The sequence below is a fragment of the Zootoca vivipara genome, chromosome 15, assembly GCF_965207765.1.
Source record: "Zootoca vivipara chromosome 15, rZooViv2.hap1.1, whole genome shotgun sequence".
NCBI classification, from domain to species: domain Eukaryota; kingdom Metazoa; phylum Chordata; class Lepidosauria; order Squamata; family Lacertidae; genus Zootoca; species Zootoca vivipara.
The window spans coordinates 22,295,702-22,314,001 of record NC_142598.1 but is presented as its reverse complement, the minus strand read 5'-3'; the positions used below and the strand labels follow the sequence as shown (position 1 = coordinate 22,314,001).

The following is an 18,300-nucleotide window of genomic DNA, read 5'->3' as shown; positions in this document are numbered from 1 at the left end:
AAGTCCTAGCCTCTGTGGTTTAACCCACAGCGCCACCCGTGCCCCTAAAGGATTCAAGCCAAATCACTTACTAGCGGTGCTGGTGGGAGCATGAGGGATGTCTGCATGTTGTGTGGCAATTCTGAGGATGCATCCCTATTACTCAGCTCACTGGCTGCCACTGTGTCCACATGACATGTCGACACAGATGCAGTCTGGGCTGGGTGTGTTGGTTATTTCCCCATTTCTGTATATTTTCTTGGTGTTCTATTTCCCCTCCCTCACTGAGCAGGCATTGGGAGTCTTTTGCCTTTTGTAAATCACATAGAAGTCTTTAGTTTGTGTAGGCACTGTAACTTTATTTTTTTTTTTTAAGGATTCAGTATCTATTTTCGCTTGCATGTGTGTAGCAGTGGTGTATCTCCAACACAAGCTAGGAACAGGATTTCTCGGTCTTTACCTGAATCGTGCAAGACAGACAAGGTTATATGGAAATGCAGACCTTACAGACTCCACCAGCTAAAATTAAAGAGACAGCAGGGCATAGGTGAATTCTTTGTAGGGGAAAAAATGAATCTATACCTAAGTGGGTCCCAGAAGCAAACCACAAATCAGGATTTGGAAAGAGAGAGACGTCTTGTGGGCTGCAGTTCAGGATGGAGACACCCCACAGATATATTCAGAGAACTGTATCCCTCCCTCCCGCCCCCTTTGTGGCCCTCATGTCAGGAAACCTCCATCATTCCTGATGCTTTTGAATGGGGCCATTCAAGTTAGGAAGGGAGTTCCTATTGTACCCTGAACTCGCACTCCAGGCTAGAGGAGACAAGAAGAACACACACACAAACAAACAAAACCCCCATGTTGGGTCATGATAACACTGGGTTTTTTGTATGTGGAAAGAACAAACTTCCTCTCAGTTTTCTAAGAGGAAATTCTGAGTCAGATGCTAGCCTTGCAGCTGGTTCGGGCAGGGAGGGGAGGGGAGGGAGTGGGTGGGTGGCTGGTTGGAGGAGAAGTCAAGGCAGACCCTGACTCATCAAGAACAGCTTTTGGGAGGGGGGCGAGCGCCTCCAAAGGAAATGAAGTCATTCCTAGAGGGAGAAAGAGAGGAGGCGAACTCAAGATGTGCATTAAGGGGGGGGGGACACCCAGAGTCAAGGTGGTTTTGGAGAAAGGAGAAGGGGTGAGGGGAAGAGAGCAGCAAAAGTATGAAGGAAACCATAAACCTCACCAGGGCCTTGAGCTGAGGGCCGTGGGGGGCGACGGGGACGGGACAGGGGCCACGTAAAGGGCTGGGGGAGGAATGAAACACCTAAGGCTGGCCAGAGAAACGGAGATGCATTAACCTGTGTGCTTTCCCATTCCTTCCGGACTGCAATCTTAACGCATCCTTACGCACCGCGAATAAACTACTGAACTGTTGTCTCGAGGCTTCCTTCTCAGCAGTTCTTTTAGGCTTGGGGCGCTAACGTGGCGAAGTTCCACCTACACTACTGGGAAAAACACTCGACAGATCCTCATTGGGGGATCGAGTAGAACACCAGGCCTATGGCCACTTTACTGGGGGCTAGTGAACTCGGGGAGGCGGGCGCCGTTGACTTCCGAGGAAGCCCAAGGAAGAGGGCGTTGCGCACGCGGTTAGTCTTAGGAGGCAGCCCCGCACCGCATCGGGCCGGGCCCCACAGAGCAAAAACATGCCCAGGTTCGGACTCATCGAGGGGCTGCAACCTTTTGGGAGGAGAGGAAGCCCCCTCCTCCTTTTCTCCGTGGTCGCCGGTAGCCTCCCCTCCTTACCACATTCCCCGATGAGTGAGCTCAGCTGTTCGCTCCGAGCAGGCTCTCTCCTTTTATGGTCAAACAGCTTGGGCAGAGCGAGGCTCCCTTAAAAAAAAAGAAAAGAAAAAGTTGCGATCAGCTAGGAAGTGTCGGGGCTACAACAGCTCCTTTTTCCTCCGCCCCCTCCGAGCTTCTTCAACACCCCTTCTTGGCAAAGGCAGCTTCAGAAAGTTGCGCGCGGGCCAGGCGAGCACAACCCTCCTGGCCGCGGGGAGGAGTCGCGGGAGGCTGCGATCCTCAGCAGCAGCAGCGCGCACAGTCCTCGTTCAGGTCCCCCGGGAATCCGAGAGCGGCTCTCTTTCTCTGCGCCCTAAAGCTGCGCCACCCGCCGCCGCCGCCGCTGCTCCTGCTAGGACCAGACCATCGCTCTCTAGGTAAGGCTGCCTTCTCTTTGGAGAAACCTGCCGGGCTTCCTGCCACCTCCCCCCCCCCCAACCCCGGAAACTCTACCGTGGTTTTAAGAGCTCTTAAAACGTGTGCCTTGTATTCGAAGGGAGAGTTAGGTGCCCCTACCTCCTCGGGGGCACCGGCGGGCCGGATGGATTCTCGTCCGGGCCACTTTTGCTCACATCCCCGTTGCAACGCGGGGCTTGGCTGAGTGCGCGTAAAAGTTTACGCGCGCGTAAAGTTGCAGCGCCAGAGGCATTTGGGAAAAGAGCGAGAAACTACGGGCACGTTTCCTCGGGGGTTTACTCTCGAGGAAGTCTAGGATCGAGTTAGGGTGGTGGTGGGGAAAAACGCTCCCGTGGGCGAGAGATTTACATGATTGCCGAGCGCCCCTCCTCCTCCTCCTCGGGGGAAACCGTGACGAGGCGCGGCGCGCCGTTGTAGTCCGGTCTCTCTGGCGAGCCCCCCTCCCCTCCTGAAGGGAAATACCTCCGGCAGTCTCCTCCTTTCTCTTGTTAAAGGGTTGGCAGCGGCTGAAAGCGGAGAAGCGGCCTGGGAGTTGCTCCCTGCCTGCTTTGGGACTGCAAGAAGGGGTGTGCGCCCGCCTCGGCCCGGAGCATTTTTCCAGATGTTTGAGTCGAAGTAGCGGGAAGAATACGCAAGGTTCGGCAGCGGGGAGGTGGCGACGCAACTGTTGCGTTATGTCGGTGCCCTTTACAGGGGGTCTGGCTTGCTGGATCAAGACTTCTAGTCCACTTTTTTCCGGCCAGACTTTCCCCCTACTTTCAGCAAAGAAAAGGGGTGTGGACGTGTCAGCCGCTTGTATTATTAGACTGAGTATAGGCCGCCGCACTGCTACCGTGTTTCCCCCTTTTTAAGGCGTAGTCATAAAATAAGCCATAGCAGCATTTCTAAGCATTTGAGAAATATAAACCGTACCCCGAAAATAAGCCATAGTGATAGGCGCTGTGCGGAAGAGATCACTGAGCTCCCCGAGTCAGCAGCAGCAACGCCGGCCGCAGCAGTGTTTGCTGAGTCCTTTCTTGCTTTTGGGACTTGGTTACTGTGCTGGCTTGGGATGGTGTGTGTGCAATTGCTGTTGCTGCTTCGTGTTTTTCAGCTGGATTCTCTGGGTTCTAAGCACTTTCCCCCGTTTGTTTGTGAAGCAGCACTCGGCTGCAGCCCCTGCCTCTCCCGACGGCTGCATGAATGCGAGGCTGGATTTGATCGCTATCTCCTTTTCCATTTCTTTTGTCTTTGAGCACCCGGCCCCGCCCCCTCTCCCCTTCGTGGAATGAAGAACGGAGTTTTAGCAGCATTTCCTCATTATAAAAAAAAGGTCAGGAACTTTTACTTTAACCTCAAAAATGGGATATTTCCTCTCTCTAAAAACAACTCTGACCTGAACACCAATATAACGGGGGTAGATCACCTCCAGTTTATAAATCCGCAAGTAGATCGCAGTCTCCTAGAAGTTGGGCTCTATACTTTGGCTGATTGCAAGCCTTTGCATCTTTAAAAAACAAAAACCATGCGCTTCTCAGTCTTAATTTTCCTTTAATTCATCCCCCTATACCCTCCTCCAACCATTGCCTCCTTCCATTCCTTACCCCCCTCCCTCTCTCCCCACTTCCCTCACTCCTGTGCGATCTCATTTAGTCATATACTTGCTTTTTCTGTTGTGTTGTCTATTTTATATTTAATATTATTACCCTTTATGATGTTATTTTTCCCCTTGCGATAATTATTTATTTTTTATCTTTAACTAACTTTCCTTTCCATATTTTTCCATATATAACTCAACACTTTCCCATTCCTTCTTAACTCTTTGGATAGAGTGCCCCCCCATTATTGTTGTTAATTTTACAATTCCTGGATTTTTTATGGAACCGAACAGCTCGGGTGCTTCAGAATGTGCCTTCTGTTGCTACAGGGCTATGGGGCTTCACTATTTGACCCCCCCCCAGGTTGGGATTTTTAAAGTAGTTCTGTGGGTCCCAGGGCACAGAATCACCCCCGATCCTTTCCTTTGTCTAAACAGACCTATTCCCCCCTGACTTTGGAAGGCTGTGCTTCAAGGGTGATACCAGGGGTTTTTTAAGACCTGCGCCTCTTAAGGATTGTTACAGTCCATAACTTCCATTGCTTTCTACAGGGTTGGGGGTTTAAAGCACTGCCACCCCCACCCCACCCTGCAGGCGCTCGGAACTGGCAGCGCCAACAACGCGCCCAGCAATGTGCAGAAGAGAGCACCGAGCATCCTGAGCCAGTGGGTCCCAGTTGTACCAGCACTTTTTTTTAAAAAAAAAAGACACCCCCTGAAAATAAGCCACTGTGTGTTTTTTTGAGGGAAAAAAGTTATAAGACGGTGTCTTAAAAAAGGGGAAACACGGTATTTCTGCACACGCGCGTTCGCCAGCTTATTACGGTATACACAGGAAAGTACCTTTTACTGCTTTTTGATAACAAAGCAAAAAAGAAGAATCTCTGAGATCCGTAGAAACAGTGTCTCCCTGCAAGGGGGGGGGAGGGAGGGAAATAATGGTATAGCAGGAATCTTGCATCCTGTTCCTGAGCTGGTTGGGTGTTTGTCAAGCTAGCACTGGAGAACCCCTCTGTTCAGAAGCAGTCTACCTTTAAATGCCAAATGCTGCGCACAGCCCGCAGGAGAAAGCTGGTGCATTTATTCACGCCCTAAAGAACTTAATTCAGCGACCCCTGCTTCAGATAAGAACGCTGGAGGAAACTTGGTTTGATCCAGCAAAAGGGACTCTTGCTTTGGGGTGATCCTGGATAACCTTACCGATTTAAAAGCTCAGCCAGTGAGTTTGCACATTATGGGAGAAGGGAACTGGAGTTATTTTGAGCAGCCACCATAGTCTTTGGAAAACAGCTACTTTAGCATCTGTATGGAACAGAGAGTTTGCTGCGTTAATTTCTCAAAGTTCTGGTATGACTCTCCATATATATGTGTGTGTGTGTGTGCATATTTTCTACATCAGTGGAAGATCATGTCAACCTTTTCATTGGACAGGTAGGCAGCCGTGTTGGTCTGGTGTAGTCGAAACAACAACAAAAAAATTATTTCTTCCAGTAGCACCTTAGAGACCAACTAAGTTTGTCATTGGTATGAGTCAATGTACCTGAAGAAGTGTGCATGCACACGAAAGCTCATACCAATGACAAACTTAGTTGGTCTCTAAGGTGCTACTGGAAGAAATAATTTTTTTGTTGTTTTCATTGGACAGACACAGAAATGTTCCTTCAGAACAACCAGTATGCAATAACAGAAAAGAGGTGTGGTCAGGGTTGGGAGAGATGTTGCTGCCTGACTTTTAACGGTGTTCCAACTACATAGCTAGTTTCACTTCCCTGCTGGCCATAGCTCATGAGCTGCCTTTATGCCTCAAATGCTAAAATGTTGGGCCTTGTTAAACAGACCTGCTAAATTCAGGACGTGTGTGTGTGAGCTGCGTCTCTTTAGGGTTAGAGGAATGCATAAACCTGCTCAGTTCATCATCTGATTCTAGGGTAGGCCTGCTATCATTTAAGACACATCAGCCACAAGCTGCTAGACCACAACGTTAACGATGTCTTAAAATAAGGGCAGAACAGGAAACTCCGATGGTAACTCCACCCAGATGCTTAAATTAAGCCCAGTGCCACCTAGTGACTAAACTATATGATGGCACATACACACACATACCTGCCTAACCTGTGACCCACCAATCGTAGCGCAACACGTCAGCCATTATTTGTGGCTTGTGGGCTTATAGAAATTAGAAGGGAACCTGGTGGTCATCTAGTCCAACCCTGCTCAAGGCAGGATCTGAGATCTTACGATGAAGGGCAAGGCAGACATTTCTTGTGTACTTCTGGAACCTGACTGGGAATGGCAGAAGCCAAAATATCTATATGGCCATTATATACAGTCAGCAGAACCAAGCGATAAAGCTTTTTGCGTGACTGTGAAACTTAATGCATTGCAGGTAGTAGGATGGCATTTCTGAATTCCTCCTGAGAAAACCCCCTGCACTTAGACAAGTAGCACAGAAGGGAAGGCTAGGCTGAACACAGCTGTTTTTCTAGGCATAGAGCGCTGCCATCAAAAAGCATTCATTCTTTACCCACTGCTTGAAATGGTGCCGCCCATGAAAAGCTTCACCATTTGTTCTGCTTAGTGTATAAACTGGCTCCTGGTCAACGTTCCTCCCCTCTGTCAGAAATCACTCTGCACCAGCTCAACACCAGCCTGGTGTTAATCCCTTTATTGAGTGGCCTACAATAGCCAGATTATATCATAATTTGTATTTAACAGGGCTCGTCCATCATGCCACTGATTGCATATTCCCAAAAAAAGTTTCTGCAGGAAATCTCGCACTTAATAGGCAACAGCTTATTTGCTAAAACGCTCCTTATCCTACAGGGATGCAGCCCAACAGTTCCTAACTGTTGTTTTCCCGTTGGCTATTTAATTGCAAAAGGTTCAGTGGGTGGGTGCCAGTTGATTTGACTGGGTGCCTAAATCGTCAGGAGATGCACTGTAATACTACATGCAACACTAATGTCTTGCAACAAATGAAACTGATCTGTAGAAAACACAACTTGAAAAAAGAGACAGTGCACGTATTTTTGTAAACTAATAAATCTTTAATAATAATAAAAAAGAGATGCACTGTGTGATTATAGTTGACTGGCAGAAACTGTGGTGGGCGATATTGTCAGACTTCCAGTCCTGCAACACCCCAGGCAGAAATACTTGGATTGTGAACATACCATGAGTGTTTTAACCTTTCCAGCAGCTCCTAGTGAGTACCACCGACAATAAACAACATATATGCTTTCCTTTCAGAGGCTCTCAAGGTGACTTACACATAAGAGCTATAAAAGCAATATGACATTTCACGCTAAATACTACACGTACACCTACAAACAGGTATTCCCTTTACAATGTTCCAACTAGAGGAACACCTGTTTTAACTGGTCTTCAAATCCTTGCAATAGAAATGGTCTGGTGTGGTTCCCTGTGAATAGAATTCTCTAAGGAAGGTGCCACCACGAAGAAAGCCCTGCTCTTTGAAGCTGCCATCGGCCTGCAATGCAGAAATCTAGAGGGTTTCATTTGCATCTTTTTTTGGGGGGGGGGGGGAGAACATGGCCATAGGAACAAATGTTTCTGGAGCATAGGCTGCTTAAAAATTATTCTCTCCCTAAAGCAGCCTTCCCCAATCTGGTGCCCTCCAGATCCTGTTAGACTACATTTCCCATCATCCCTGATCACTGGCTGTGCCTACTGGGGCTGATGGGAGTTGGAGTCCAACCAGCATCTAGAAGGCCCTAAGCCAGGCATCCCCAAACTCATAGAATCATAGAGTTGGAAGAGACCACAAGGGCCATCCAATCCAACCCCCTGCCAAGCAGGAAACGCCATCAAAGCATTCTTGACATATGCCTGTCAAGCCTCTGCTTAAAGACCTCCAAAGAAGGAGACTCCACCACACTCCTTGGTAGCAAATTCCACTTCGGCCCTCCAGATGTTTTGGACTACAATTCCCATCTTCCCCGACCACTGGTCCTGTTAGCTAGGGATCATGGGAGTTGTAGGCCAAAACATCTGGAGGGCCGCAGTTTGGGGATGCCTGCGCTAAGCTGTAGTCCCAAGAACGTTGTCAGGGCCATCTCTGCTTATTGGCAACAGTTTGGCTGCTTTACACCCCAATCCTTCTGAAATAACTGCAAGATGAGGTAGTGCCGGAGCTGTCCCGGAGTCCAGGAACGTCTTCTTCCCTCTGGGCAAACTTGAAAACTCGCTGGGGCATGCCCCAGTCTTTCCTGTCCATGTGAACAGTGGGTGTGTTGACTGCATCTCATAGCTCTCCCTTTTGGTTTCTGATATGTCATACACATGTCTTGAGTTGTGTCCAAGTGTTTCTCAATGGCTCCCATATCTGGATTCTTTGAAACCCTGTTCGGCTCCCTTTTCATCTGCGGACACTTCATTTCAAGTGTCACTTAAGGAACTGGCTGCACATCGTAAGAAGGAGTGTTGACTTCTCTTGGGTTGGAGCTGGGGATGAGGTCACTAGCAAGGGAGAGGAGGAGTAAGATGAGCAGCGCAGCTGCTGAGAGCAAGTGGGGAAACAGGGGTTGTCCTGAGGTTGAGGAGATGGGAACAGCTGCCCGGTCTATGCAATTCAGCATCTCCATGGGGCAGCTGACTCCCTAGCCTTCGTAACCATGTTGTGATCTTCCATTCTCCCCCCCTCCTTTTGGTTAATGCACCAAGTGTAATTAACCAAAACCTTTTGCCTTTAAACCAGCAAAGGGATTTTTTTTTAAAAAAATCACTTGAGATTGAGGTGGACTGGCCTTAACTCTCGCCAAGGGCAGAATGTAGCAGGAAGCTGCTGAATGCTGGGAAAGTCAGAAGGCCTAATGGGAAAGTCCTGTGTGGGAAACAAGGTATCGTGGTGTAGTTCTTTGTACAGTATTGGAATTTTGTGCTGGAGAGATTTGGCAGGCTCCAGAGTAGGCTGGATCCAGTCTTGCTACATGTAGAAGATGCCCATGGACTCATCAGTAAATTCTGCCTTCACATGTGTCCAAGCGGAAGCTTTCAGTGATGTCGTTCGAGGCCTTGGAGCTACCTTCCTACAACTTGGTGCCCTGCAGATTTCGTTGGACTACAAATCCCATCATCCCTGAGCATTGGCCGCCTTGACTGGGGATGATGGGAGTTGAGCACCAAGTGTGTTTGTTTGTTTATAAAATTATTGACACACCCATATCATAAAATATTTTTGGGAGGGTATTAAAGGGGGGGGAAGAGAGAGATTAAAGCACAATTAGAAGCAATAGAGACCATCATTAAAGTGACCAGCAAATTAAACAGCTGCAGAGAGACTCCTGGAAATCTGAAAGGAGGGTGCCCGCTGTCTCTCTGCTGGAAGTGTGTTCCACAGCTTGGGCCTGGCGACACGAAATACTTACAGAACTCGCTCTCATAGAATCACGGAGTTGGAAGGAATCCCAAGGATCATCTAGTCCAACCCCCTGCAATGCAGGAATCTGCAGCTGTCCCATAGAGGGATTGGACCTTGGTATTATCAGCACCATGCTGAGCTATGTCTTGTAGTGGAGGCCAGTTGGGTCTTGGGACAGCTCAGTCGGTAGAGCACGAGGGTCTTAATTTCAGGGTTGTGGGTTTGAGCCCCACTTTGGGCAAAAGAGCCCTGCATTGCAGGGGGTTGGACCACCAGATGAAGCTTGTGTCCCCTTCCAACTTTGCAATTCTGGTAATCACGATTCTGTGAATCTCAGTGATTCAACTGGGAGGTTATAGGGAAGGACTGCATTGGAGGAGGTCAGGAAGGGTCTTATTTGAAGTTGGGACACCCCCAGCAGGCGACTATAGGCTTCCTGTTGCATTTTGTCTGGTGGTCAGCTTTGAAGCCCATTGGAAGTTGATGGGTGTGGTTGGCAAACTTGGATTGCTCAGTCAGCAAGAACCTCGGAAATTATCTTCAAGGTTGGGGTGGGCTGTGTTGACCCTCCCAATACCTCTGTTTACTTTGAGGGGACGCCCTTTTCGAGAGAGAGAGAGAGAGAGAGCTCTCCCGACTCGTTTTGCTGGACTGCTCTCTCAACCTTTGTAGAGCCCAGCGTGTTATGGAAGTACCAGTAGAACAAGATATTTGCAATCCTTGGTGGGTAAAGTTCTCTCTCTCTGTGTGGGTGGGTGGTGGCAAGGTGGGAACGGATGCGAGTCCTCTTGAACTATGCTATTGAAAGTAAAATCATAACATGCAACAACAAAAAATGCATACCATTTATTGTTGACCATGCGCATATGCTGACGTTCAAGCCTTTAAAGAAACATATATTTGGCACATGCCTTCAGTGTTTTGAGATATTGGGGCAAAGTACCCTATCTAGGATTTTGCATTTTGTTTCTATACAGTGGTACCTCGGTTTACGAACTTAATCCGTTCTGGAAGTCTGTTCTTTGAGGCCCGCTTTCCCTCATGAGGCCTCCCGTCGCTGGTGTCCTTACACTGTTCGAATTCCGTTCTTAGACCGAGGTAAAGTTTGCAAACTGGGACACTACTTCGTAAACCAAAGTAGGGAGTTCTTAAACCAAATCGTTTTAAGATTTTAAGATTACGTATTTCGTAAACCAAATCGTTCGTAAACAGGACTGTTCTTAAACCGAGGTACCACTGTATTATTGTATTGCTAGGACTCCTTCTTCTTCTTCTTCTTCTTCTTCTTCTTCTTCTTCTTCTTCTTCTTCTTCTTCTTCTTCTTCTTCTTCTTCTTCTTCTTCTCCTCCTCCTCCTCCTCCTCCTCCTCCTCCTCCTCCTCCTCCTCCTCCTCCTCCTCCTCCTCTTCCTCCTCCTCCTCCTCCTCCTCCTTTTGCCTCTTTCTACAATTCTGGGAATTCTGGGCTGACCTTTCCCAAGTCAGCTTCTCCTTTAATAAAGCACCACTATCAGGATTGTGGCTAGAAGAGGTCGTTTATTTTTTGCTCCCCTCTCCTCTCCTGTGCTGTGCCTCTGCTTGCCCCTGCGAAAAATGGGCGGTCTCTCTCGCCTGTGTGTGTGTAGCTGGAGCTCGGGAATGGACGTGTGGCTGGGTCCTGGAGTTGCTTCCTGTGCAGAGGGGGAGGGAGGGAGGCGGGCGGCACAGCAGAGCAGGCGGAGATGCTGAACGGGGATGCTTGTCTCTGGCCACAGTGACAGAAGAAAAGAGGACGAACCTCCAGCAGGAGGAGAGAGTGTGTTTGTTGGTGTGTGTTTGTGCCTGCGTGTGCGCACACCAAGGGGCTCCCTTGCTGATGACACCGCCATGGCATGGGTTCCATCGCCAGCTTTCCTTTTGTTCTGCTCCAGCTGCAAACGGTCCGTGTTGACCAGCCGGGACCAGGGGCCGTGAGGTAACACAAAAGCTGAGGTGAGGGGGTTAGATGGAGATGTTTTAAGGAGCGGTGTGTGCGTGTGTGCTAGCCTGTGAGCGAACCGTAGCCATGCTGAAAGCGCTGTGTAGCAGACCACCCCCTCCCCAATTGCTTTGCAAAGTCGAAAAGGAATGCTCCGGAGTTGCTCTTATTTTTATTTTTGAAACGCAGCCTTGGAACAGCTATTTTGGCTACTGCGAATTCTATCCCCTTTCCGTCTGCTGCGCTGTGGGTTTCTTTTCTCCTGTAATGTGTCCCCCCCCAAAAAAAATCCTCTTCTCTCTTTCTCCTCCGCCGCTCCCAAAATAGAGCTTGCATGGCTCCAAAGTGTACACACACAGGGAAGAAGTTGGGGCCTGGCCTCTATTTTGCCATCGCTTGCCCCAGAGGGAGGCGGAGATTTTACAGGTTTTGAATCCAGGTTTTTATTATATGCTCCACGCTTGCTTGCTTGCTTGCTTGCAAGCATGCATGCATGCACAACCCCCCTCTTTTACACACACACACACACACATGCCCCTTTGCCACAACCTTTACATGCTCTCTGCAAAAGAGCCTGCCCTGTTTCCACCTCTCCCAATTGCCTGCTCTTGTCTTCCTTTCCATAGGTCCTGATCTACGCCACGGCAGGATGGCCTCGTCGGGGGCCCCGGGGACCCGCATGACATCCACAGTCAGCATCAACATCTCCACCCCGAGCTTCTACAGCCCTCAGAAGAAATTTGCACCCGTTGTTGCCCCTAAGCCCAAAGTGAACCCCTTCAAGGCTGGCGGAGCGGCTCCGGAAAATGCTTCTGAGCAGACATTTCCTCCCCCTCCGCTGCCGGGGGCTTGTGCCCAGATAGGGAAAGTGGGGGAGATCCCGGCAGCTGTCACTCTTTCCCCCTCTGAAGGTAAGTGCTCCTTCAGTTCCACTTGGGACTGGGAAAAAAACATACCTGTGCCTGCCGGACCAGCTCAGTCCTGCATGACGCCCTTAATCTTAGGGTTGTGGGTTTGAGCCCCACGATGGGCAAAATATTTCTGCATTGCAGGGGGTTGGACTGGATGACCCTCAGGGTCCCTTCCAACTCCCATGATTCTGTGAAAGGGGCGTTTGTGTAGAATTCTGGTCCTGATCAGTATAAACGAATGCAATGATCTCTGTGTCTTGTGTGGCTGTCAAAAATGCTTTCACCACCTGGGAGGGATTAAAAAGCACTTGCAGTGAAGGGGTTCATCTTCCTCGCCCTGGTGCAGTGGTACCTCGGGTTAAGAACTTAATTCGTTCTGGAGGTCCTGAAACTGTTCTTGACCTCTGGTACCACTTTAGCTAATGGGGCCTCCTGCTGCCGCCGTGCGATTTCTGTTCTCATCCTGAAGCAAAGTTCTTAACCCGAGGTACTATTTCTGGGTTAGCGGAGTCTGTAACCTGAAGCGTCTGTAACCTGAAGCGTCTGTAACCCGAGGTACCACTGTAATTGAATTTGATTCAGTTGTAATTGGACCTTCTAGAATGCCACCTGGCTCAGTGGAGCCGCTTGCGATTTGTGTGGGGAGTTCTTCGGCTGCATAAAAGTTCCTTGTTAGCAATAAGGACTAGCGTTTTGGCCTGGAACTCAAATAAGTACCCTTAAGCAAGCAAGCCAAACTGTTTTTAGCCTGGGTGTGGCCTCCTCTTCTCTTGCAGCGATGGAAGTGTGCAGGTACAGGCAGGAACTGGGCAGTGATGTAGAATTTAGTGGTGGCCTGGAGTTCCAGCATAAATTAGAAGCTTTACCAATCTGCATGTGTATTTATTTTTGGCACTCTGTGTTAGATTGCTATCAAGGGACATAGAGACAAAGCTTAATTTTTAACGTGCGTCGGTGCAGAGAGGCCTGTATGTGGGATCCTTGAAGGAAGCCTGTTACTTAATTTTAAAGGTGCGGGTAGATTGCAGTGGCTCACCATGAGGTGGAAGGCTCTCTGTACATGTTCAGAGGTACTACTTGTGTTAGAATTTATATTTGAAAACAGTGGAGGGACTAAGTCCTGTGGGATATTTTCCCACTTAACTCTGCTCCTTTTAAATGTGTAATGCCACATCTGCATTACACATTTAAAGCAAACTGTTTTATCCCTTTAAACAGTTGTGGTTTCTCCCAAAGAATCCTGGGAACTGTAGTTAACTCTTAAGGGTGCTGAGAGTTTTCAGGAGACTCCATATTCCCCTCATAATTCCAGAGTGGTTTAAAAATGGATTCCTCCTCCCAGGGAACTCTGGGAATTGTAGGTCTGTGGCAGTTATCAAATGACAATTCCCAGGATCCTTTGGGAGGAAGCAATGACTGTTTAAAGTAGCAGGATACTGCTTTATATGTATGGTGTAGATGTGATCTTAGTTTTGGACAAAGTGCTTAGTTGGTCTGTCTTTTTGTCTGCATGTTTTTAAAAATTGCATTTAACCAGAGAGAGTGAGAGAGAGTTTTCTTTGTTCCTTCTCTCCCAGAGCTCCCAAAGACATAGCTTTTAATATCTTCACCCTGTTACAGCTGGCCGCTATTCAAGGACTCCACGGTGTCCTTGACTTCACAGCAGAGCTGTCAGAATGTTACAGCACTTCCCTCTCAAGATATAAAGAGGAAGCGTGCATACATTAAAAAAAAAATCTCCTTTGAGGTAAACCCAAGAAAATGTGTCTCGGATAAAAAGCCCTGTATCTCCGTCTGCCCAGCTATGAGGAAATTATTTTGAGGTCCTGGAGCCACTTTCAAGGCCGGATCCCAACTTTGCATTACACTGACATCACACTGGAGCCAATTTTATTGTTGATTTTACAATGGAGATGGATCAATTAGAGCAGCGTTCTCCAACCTGATTGCTCTTGCGATGTTGTGGTCCATTTGGAGCTATAGTCCAGAACATCTCAAGGGCACCAGGCTGTGGAAGACTGCTATCAGAGAATAATCGTGTTGCTTGCGGCTGCGTAAGTCCGTGTTTACGGAAGTTCACCTAGACCCTTAACTGAATTTTAGCAGCCTGATCATTAAACTTCAGCTAGCATTGAGACTGACTTCTCCACCACAGAAAGTGAACTTCCCTCTTTCTAGCCCAGGAGTTCCGCAACTTTCCCCGCCCCATGGCAGTTTTTCTTCCTGCTGTAATTGCAACGTGCCATGCTAGATGCTGTGCGATTTTAAAATGGTATTTTGTAATCACTTCTTTCATTTCATATTTATCTGTTGTGTTACGACTTGCATTCCGTGGAATTCAGATCATAATGCAATAATAAAATACAGTGCAAGTAATAAGAGAAGCGAAAACAATACAATCGAAATCGTTAAGAATGTTTAATGCAATGGAGCCTCATTTTCAACTACGCCGTCCAAAGACACCCAGGCAGCGCCTGAATGAAGCTTGCGAACCACTGGTGGCCTGCAGACCACAGTTAGGGAAGCCCTCCTCTTTCGTGCTGTATCAATTTTCCAGCAACCGCTGTTACTTCAGAGTAGGCCGCTCCTGGCTTTTTAAAAAATCATAATCCAGACACTTCTTCGAGTGCCGTTCTGCAGGGCTCAGAGTAGCTCTGAGCTTTCCAGCCTTGGGGACCCCAGATGTTCTTGAACGCCCATCATCCCTGACCATTGGCTAAACTGGCTAGGGATTATGGGAGTTTTATTCCCAACAGCCCCTGGGGAGCCACAGTTGACATACATTGGGTTAGGGTGTAGCAGTGCCATCCTGGGAATTCAGATAAGTCTTCTCCCCACCCTTGCCAGCTTGCTGCCATCTTCACGGGTTCGCAGTCTCCCAGCCAAGCTGCCCAGGCTTGTTCTTCCCAGGCCTCTTCCCATAGGCTTGTTCTTCACAGGCCTCTGCGTGTGCTTCTGGCTCTCTCTTTTCTGGTAACCACCGAAATAGAGGAGGAAGGAGTTTTTGGAATGACTTGCCTGACCGCACTATCACCCCACTGGGTCCTTGGGTTTTGCTGGATCTCCTGTCCTCTTGCAAAACTGTGATGCACTTTTCAGTTTTCTGCACTGCATGTTACTTTCTCTTGACACCACTGTTTATAATTCTTTCCCTCTGTGCACATAATACCCAGTTGGTATCCTCCTCCTGCTGCGAAGGATTATTTTACATGCGTCTAAGCTCTGATGTAATTGTTACAGGCCGTGCTTTTGCCAGGGATTATTTTACATATATTTAAGCTCTGATGTCATTGCTGCGGACTTGTGTGTTTGTTTGTTTTTGCATCCCATTGGCCTCTAACTCCACATTATACATTCCCACCCGTCTCCTTTATACACGGGGTGGGATGGGCTTTTTCATCCTGAGGGCCGCGTTCCATCCCATGCATTCTTTTGGGGGCCGCTTGCCAGGGGTGTGGGGAGGTGGAGGCAAAAGTGAATAATGGAGCCACGGGTGGGACTCCTTCCTTTAGTAATTCAAGCCACTCCAAAGTCAGAGCTTTTTAGGTAACCCCCAACTTTTCCAGTTAAAATATAGAGTTTGGGATATACTCGCCGTATGAGAAATACGACCCGGCGTATAAGACGACCCCCGACTTTGGAGAAGATTTTCCTGGGTTAAAAAGTAGTCTTATACGCAGGAATATACAGTATGTACATCCTCATTGTCTCCATCCTCCATCCAGGCAGTGCCTTAAATGCACATGCTTGCTAGGCAAATGCGGCTGAGGTGGGCATAGAGCAGGGATGGGGAGAGAGGTGTGGGGGCCTGTGGAGGCTCAGAGGGGCCTGGAGGGGCACATTTGCCCTTCCCCCCAGGCCTGAGGATCCCGACCCCTGCTTAGCTCCCATGGGCATATGGATATTTGGCAACTGCAGATCACACTCTGTGCATCTAATTCAGTGGGCTCTAATCCATGAGAATTTACGCCAACAACATAATATAATTTGTTGGTCTTTAAGAGGACTCTTGGTTGGTTTTGGTTCAACAGCCTAGCACAGGCATCCCCAAACTGCGGCCCTCCAGATGTTTTGGCCTACAACTCCCATGATCCCTAGCTAACAGGACCAGTGGTCAGGGGTGATGGGAATTGTAGTCCAAAACATCTGGAGGGCCGAAGTTTGGGGATGCCTGGCCTAGCACAACTTCTCCAAAAATTGGTATTTTTTTGGGGGGGGGGCGCGTTCTCATCCTTGGGAGCGTTATACTGCCTTAGGACTTTTTAGTCATTTAGGGACCACAGAATTTTGATTTTGTTACAGCCACCCTTTTGGCGCTCTGTTCATTCAACCCAGGCATCCCCAAACTCGGCCCTCCAGATGTTTTGGGACTACAACTCCCATCATCCCTAGCTAACAGGACAGTGGTCAGGGATGATGGGAGTTGTAGTCCCAAAACATCTGGAGGGCCGAGTTGGGGGATGCCTTATTCAACCCCTACCTTTCCTATGAATAGGAAGAGTTTTTAAAAGATGGGGAGGAGGGAAGCATTCAAACATGATTTTACCCCACCTGCATTAAGTGGCACAGTCCATAAAGGCTGGATCACATGGTACTTCTTAATGTGTAATTTTGGCTCACGATGGAGGGACTTGGTAAGCCTTCTTCTGCATCATTTTCTAATAAATCTTTTAAATGACCTGAAACATCAAACTTTGAAGTATCAAAAGTCGCGATGTTGCTCATTGAAACTGATGAACGGAGGGGAAAAAATAAAATGGTAGTATAATCCTATGAATGTCCTAAGATTAGCAATAGGGGACGGAATGCCTCCTCACCCTGTAATGAATACAGGACCTTTTTGAGTCATATCTCAGGGCTAAACTGCACACACGACAGATCATGTGGGGAAACTGTTCCTGGGCTGCATCACTTGAGGCGGCAAGGTGACTTCGCTGGTGATGACTACAAAAGGGTTTAGTCTAGCCTACTTCCTGACTTGCAAGGTTTCTAAGAGCAGATTCCCCCCCCCCGCCTGTGTGGGAGCCATTCAAGATTTCTGTCCCCTGCTCCAGAGTGGTACATTCCAAGATCAGTTGTACCATGTGCTCTGTTCTCTACTTTGACCATACAGGAGACTGAAAGGGTCCGACATCTCTTGTTCCATCAGGATGCATGAGAAAAATTGAATTGCAAATAAATTGCATTGCCTCCAGATGCGCAGGGCTCCTCTTGAGACAGGGTTCCTGGTCAATAAATATAGAACTGTACTATTTAAATATTGTTGTTGTTTAGTCGTTTAGTCGTGTCCGACTCTTCGTGACCCCATGGACCATAGCACGCCAGGCACTCCTGTCTTGCACTGCCTCCCGTAGTTTGGTCAAACTCATGTTCGTAGCTTAGAGAACACTGTCCAACCATCTTGTCCTCTGTCGTTCCCTTCTCCTAGTGCCCTCAATCTTTCCCAACATCAGGGTCTTTTCCAAGGATTCTTCTCTTCTCATGAGGTGGCCAAAGTATTGGAGCCTCAGCTTCACGTCCGATCTGTCCTTCCAGTGAGCACTCAGGGCTGATTTCCTTAAGAATGGATAGGTTTGATCTTCTTGCAGTCCATGGGACTCTCAAGAGTCTCCTCCAGCACCATAATTCAAATGCATCAATTCTTCGGCAATCAGCCTTCTTTATGGTCCATTTAAATATTTAAATATAGATAGATACTTGCATTGTGTTGGAACTTTTTCCCCCCAAACCCCTTTGCTTGGAACAGTTTTAGTGCCGCAACCTGCAAAGTATCTGCCTCAATGTTGTACTTCCATCACTCAGCACCCACGTTAGACAAAAAAAAGAAGGGGAAAAAAATCTGTTCCTGTTCCTCTGTTCCTCCCTGCCACCTGCCACCCCCGAGGGAGCAATGCTGGTATAAAATCCAACTAATTCAGCAAAATGCTTCCAGCACTGTTGCTGCTTCCTGTATCAATGCACGTTGCTTGTACGTTCAAGGACTTGCTCGGGCGCAGAATATAACTTGATTCTTGGCCAGCTGTTCACTTGGACAGTGGTGTTGTCCCCAGCATTTTGGTGTTTTGTGAGAATTTATAGCGGGGGTGGCCGACTCCCAAGAGACTGCGATCTACTCACAGAGTTAAAAACTGGCAGTGATCTACCCCCCTTTTTTGGGTTCAGGTCAAAGTTTTGTCAGGGAGGAGGTAAAATGTTGAGCTTTTTTTAGGGGAGCCACAGTTGTTCAGCTTCTTTTGGGGGGGGGAG

At 48.2% G+C, this 18,300-nt stretch overlaps 1 protein-coding gene and 1 long non-coding RNA gene across 14 annotated transcripts in view; one reads left to right on the top strand and one right to left on the bottom strand.

Moving 5' to 3' along the window:
* Nucleotides 1-319: 319 nt before the first annotated feature.
* Nucleotides 320-2,828, bottom strand: LOC148683413 (uncharacterized). 3 transcript variants are annotated; one of them, XR_015947250.1, is made up of 3 exons: nucleotides 2,695-2,828; nucleotides 1,777-1,863; nucleotides 320-439 (listed from the first exon to the last, which is right to left on the bottom strand). It is a non-coding gene; the product is annotated as an uncharacterized LOC148683413 (long non-coding RNA). The 3 variants fall into 3 exon arrangements; XR_015947252.1 differs by lacking the exon at nucleotides 2,695-2,828 and adding an exon at nucleotides 2,581-2,687; XR_015947251.1 differs by lacking the exon at nucleotides 2,695-2,828 and adding an exon at nucleotides 2,332-2,467.
* The window catches only part of ZYX (zyxin), a 31,560-nt gene continuing 15,258 nt past the window's right edge, over nucleotides 1,999-18,300 (top strand). For 4 of the 11 annotated variants that reach the window (XM_035097049.3, XM_088658575.1, XM_035097048.3 and 1 more), the window contains exons 1-2: nucleotides 1,999-2,192; nucleotides 11,770-12,054. In XM_035097049.3, the coding sequence (XP_034952940.3) occupies nucleotides 11,793-12,054 (262 nt within the window). In that variant the 5' untranslated portion in view covers nucleotides 1,999-2,192; nucleotides 11,770-11,792. Of the gene's footprint in view, nucleotides 2,193-2,653; nucleotides 2,869-6,899; nucleotides 7,014-10,788; nucleotides 11,158-11,769; nucleotides 12,055-18,300 lie in introns of those variants that run through there. The other 7 variants (XM_088658576.1, XM_035097052.3, XM_088658578.1 and 4 more) reach the window with 7 other exon arrangements.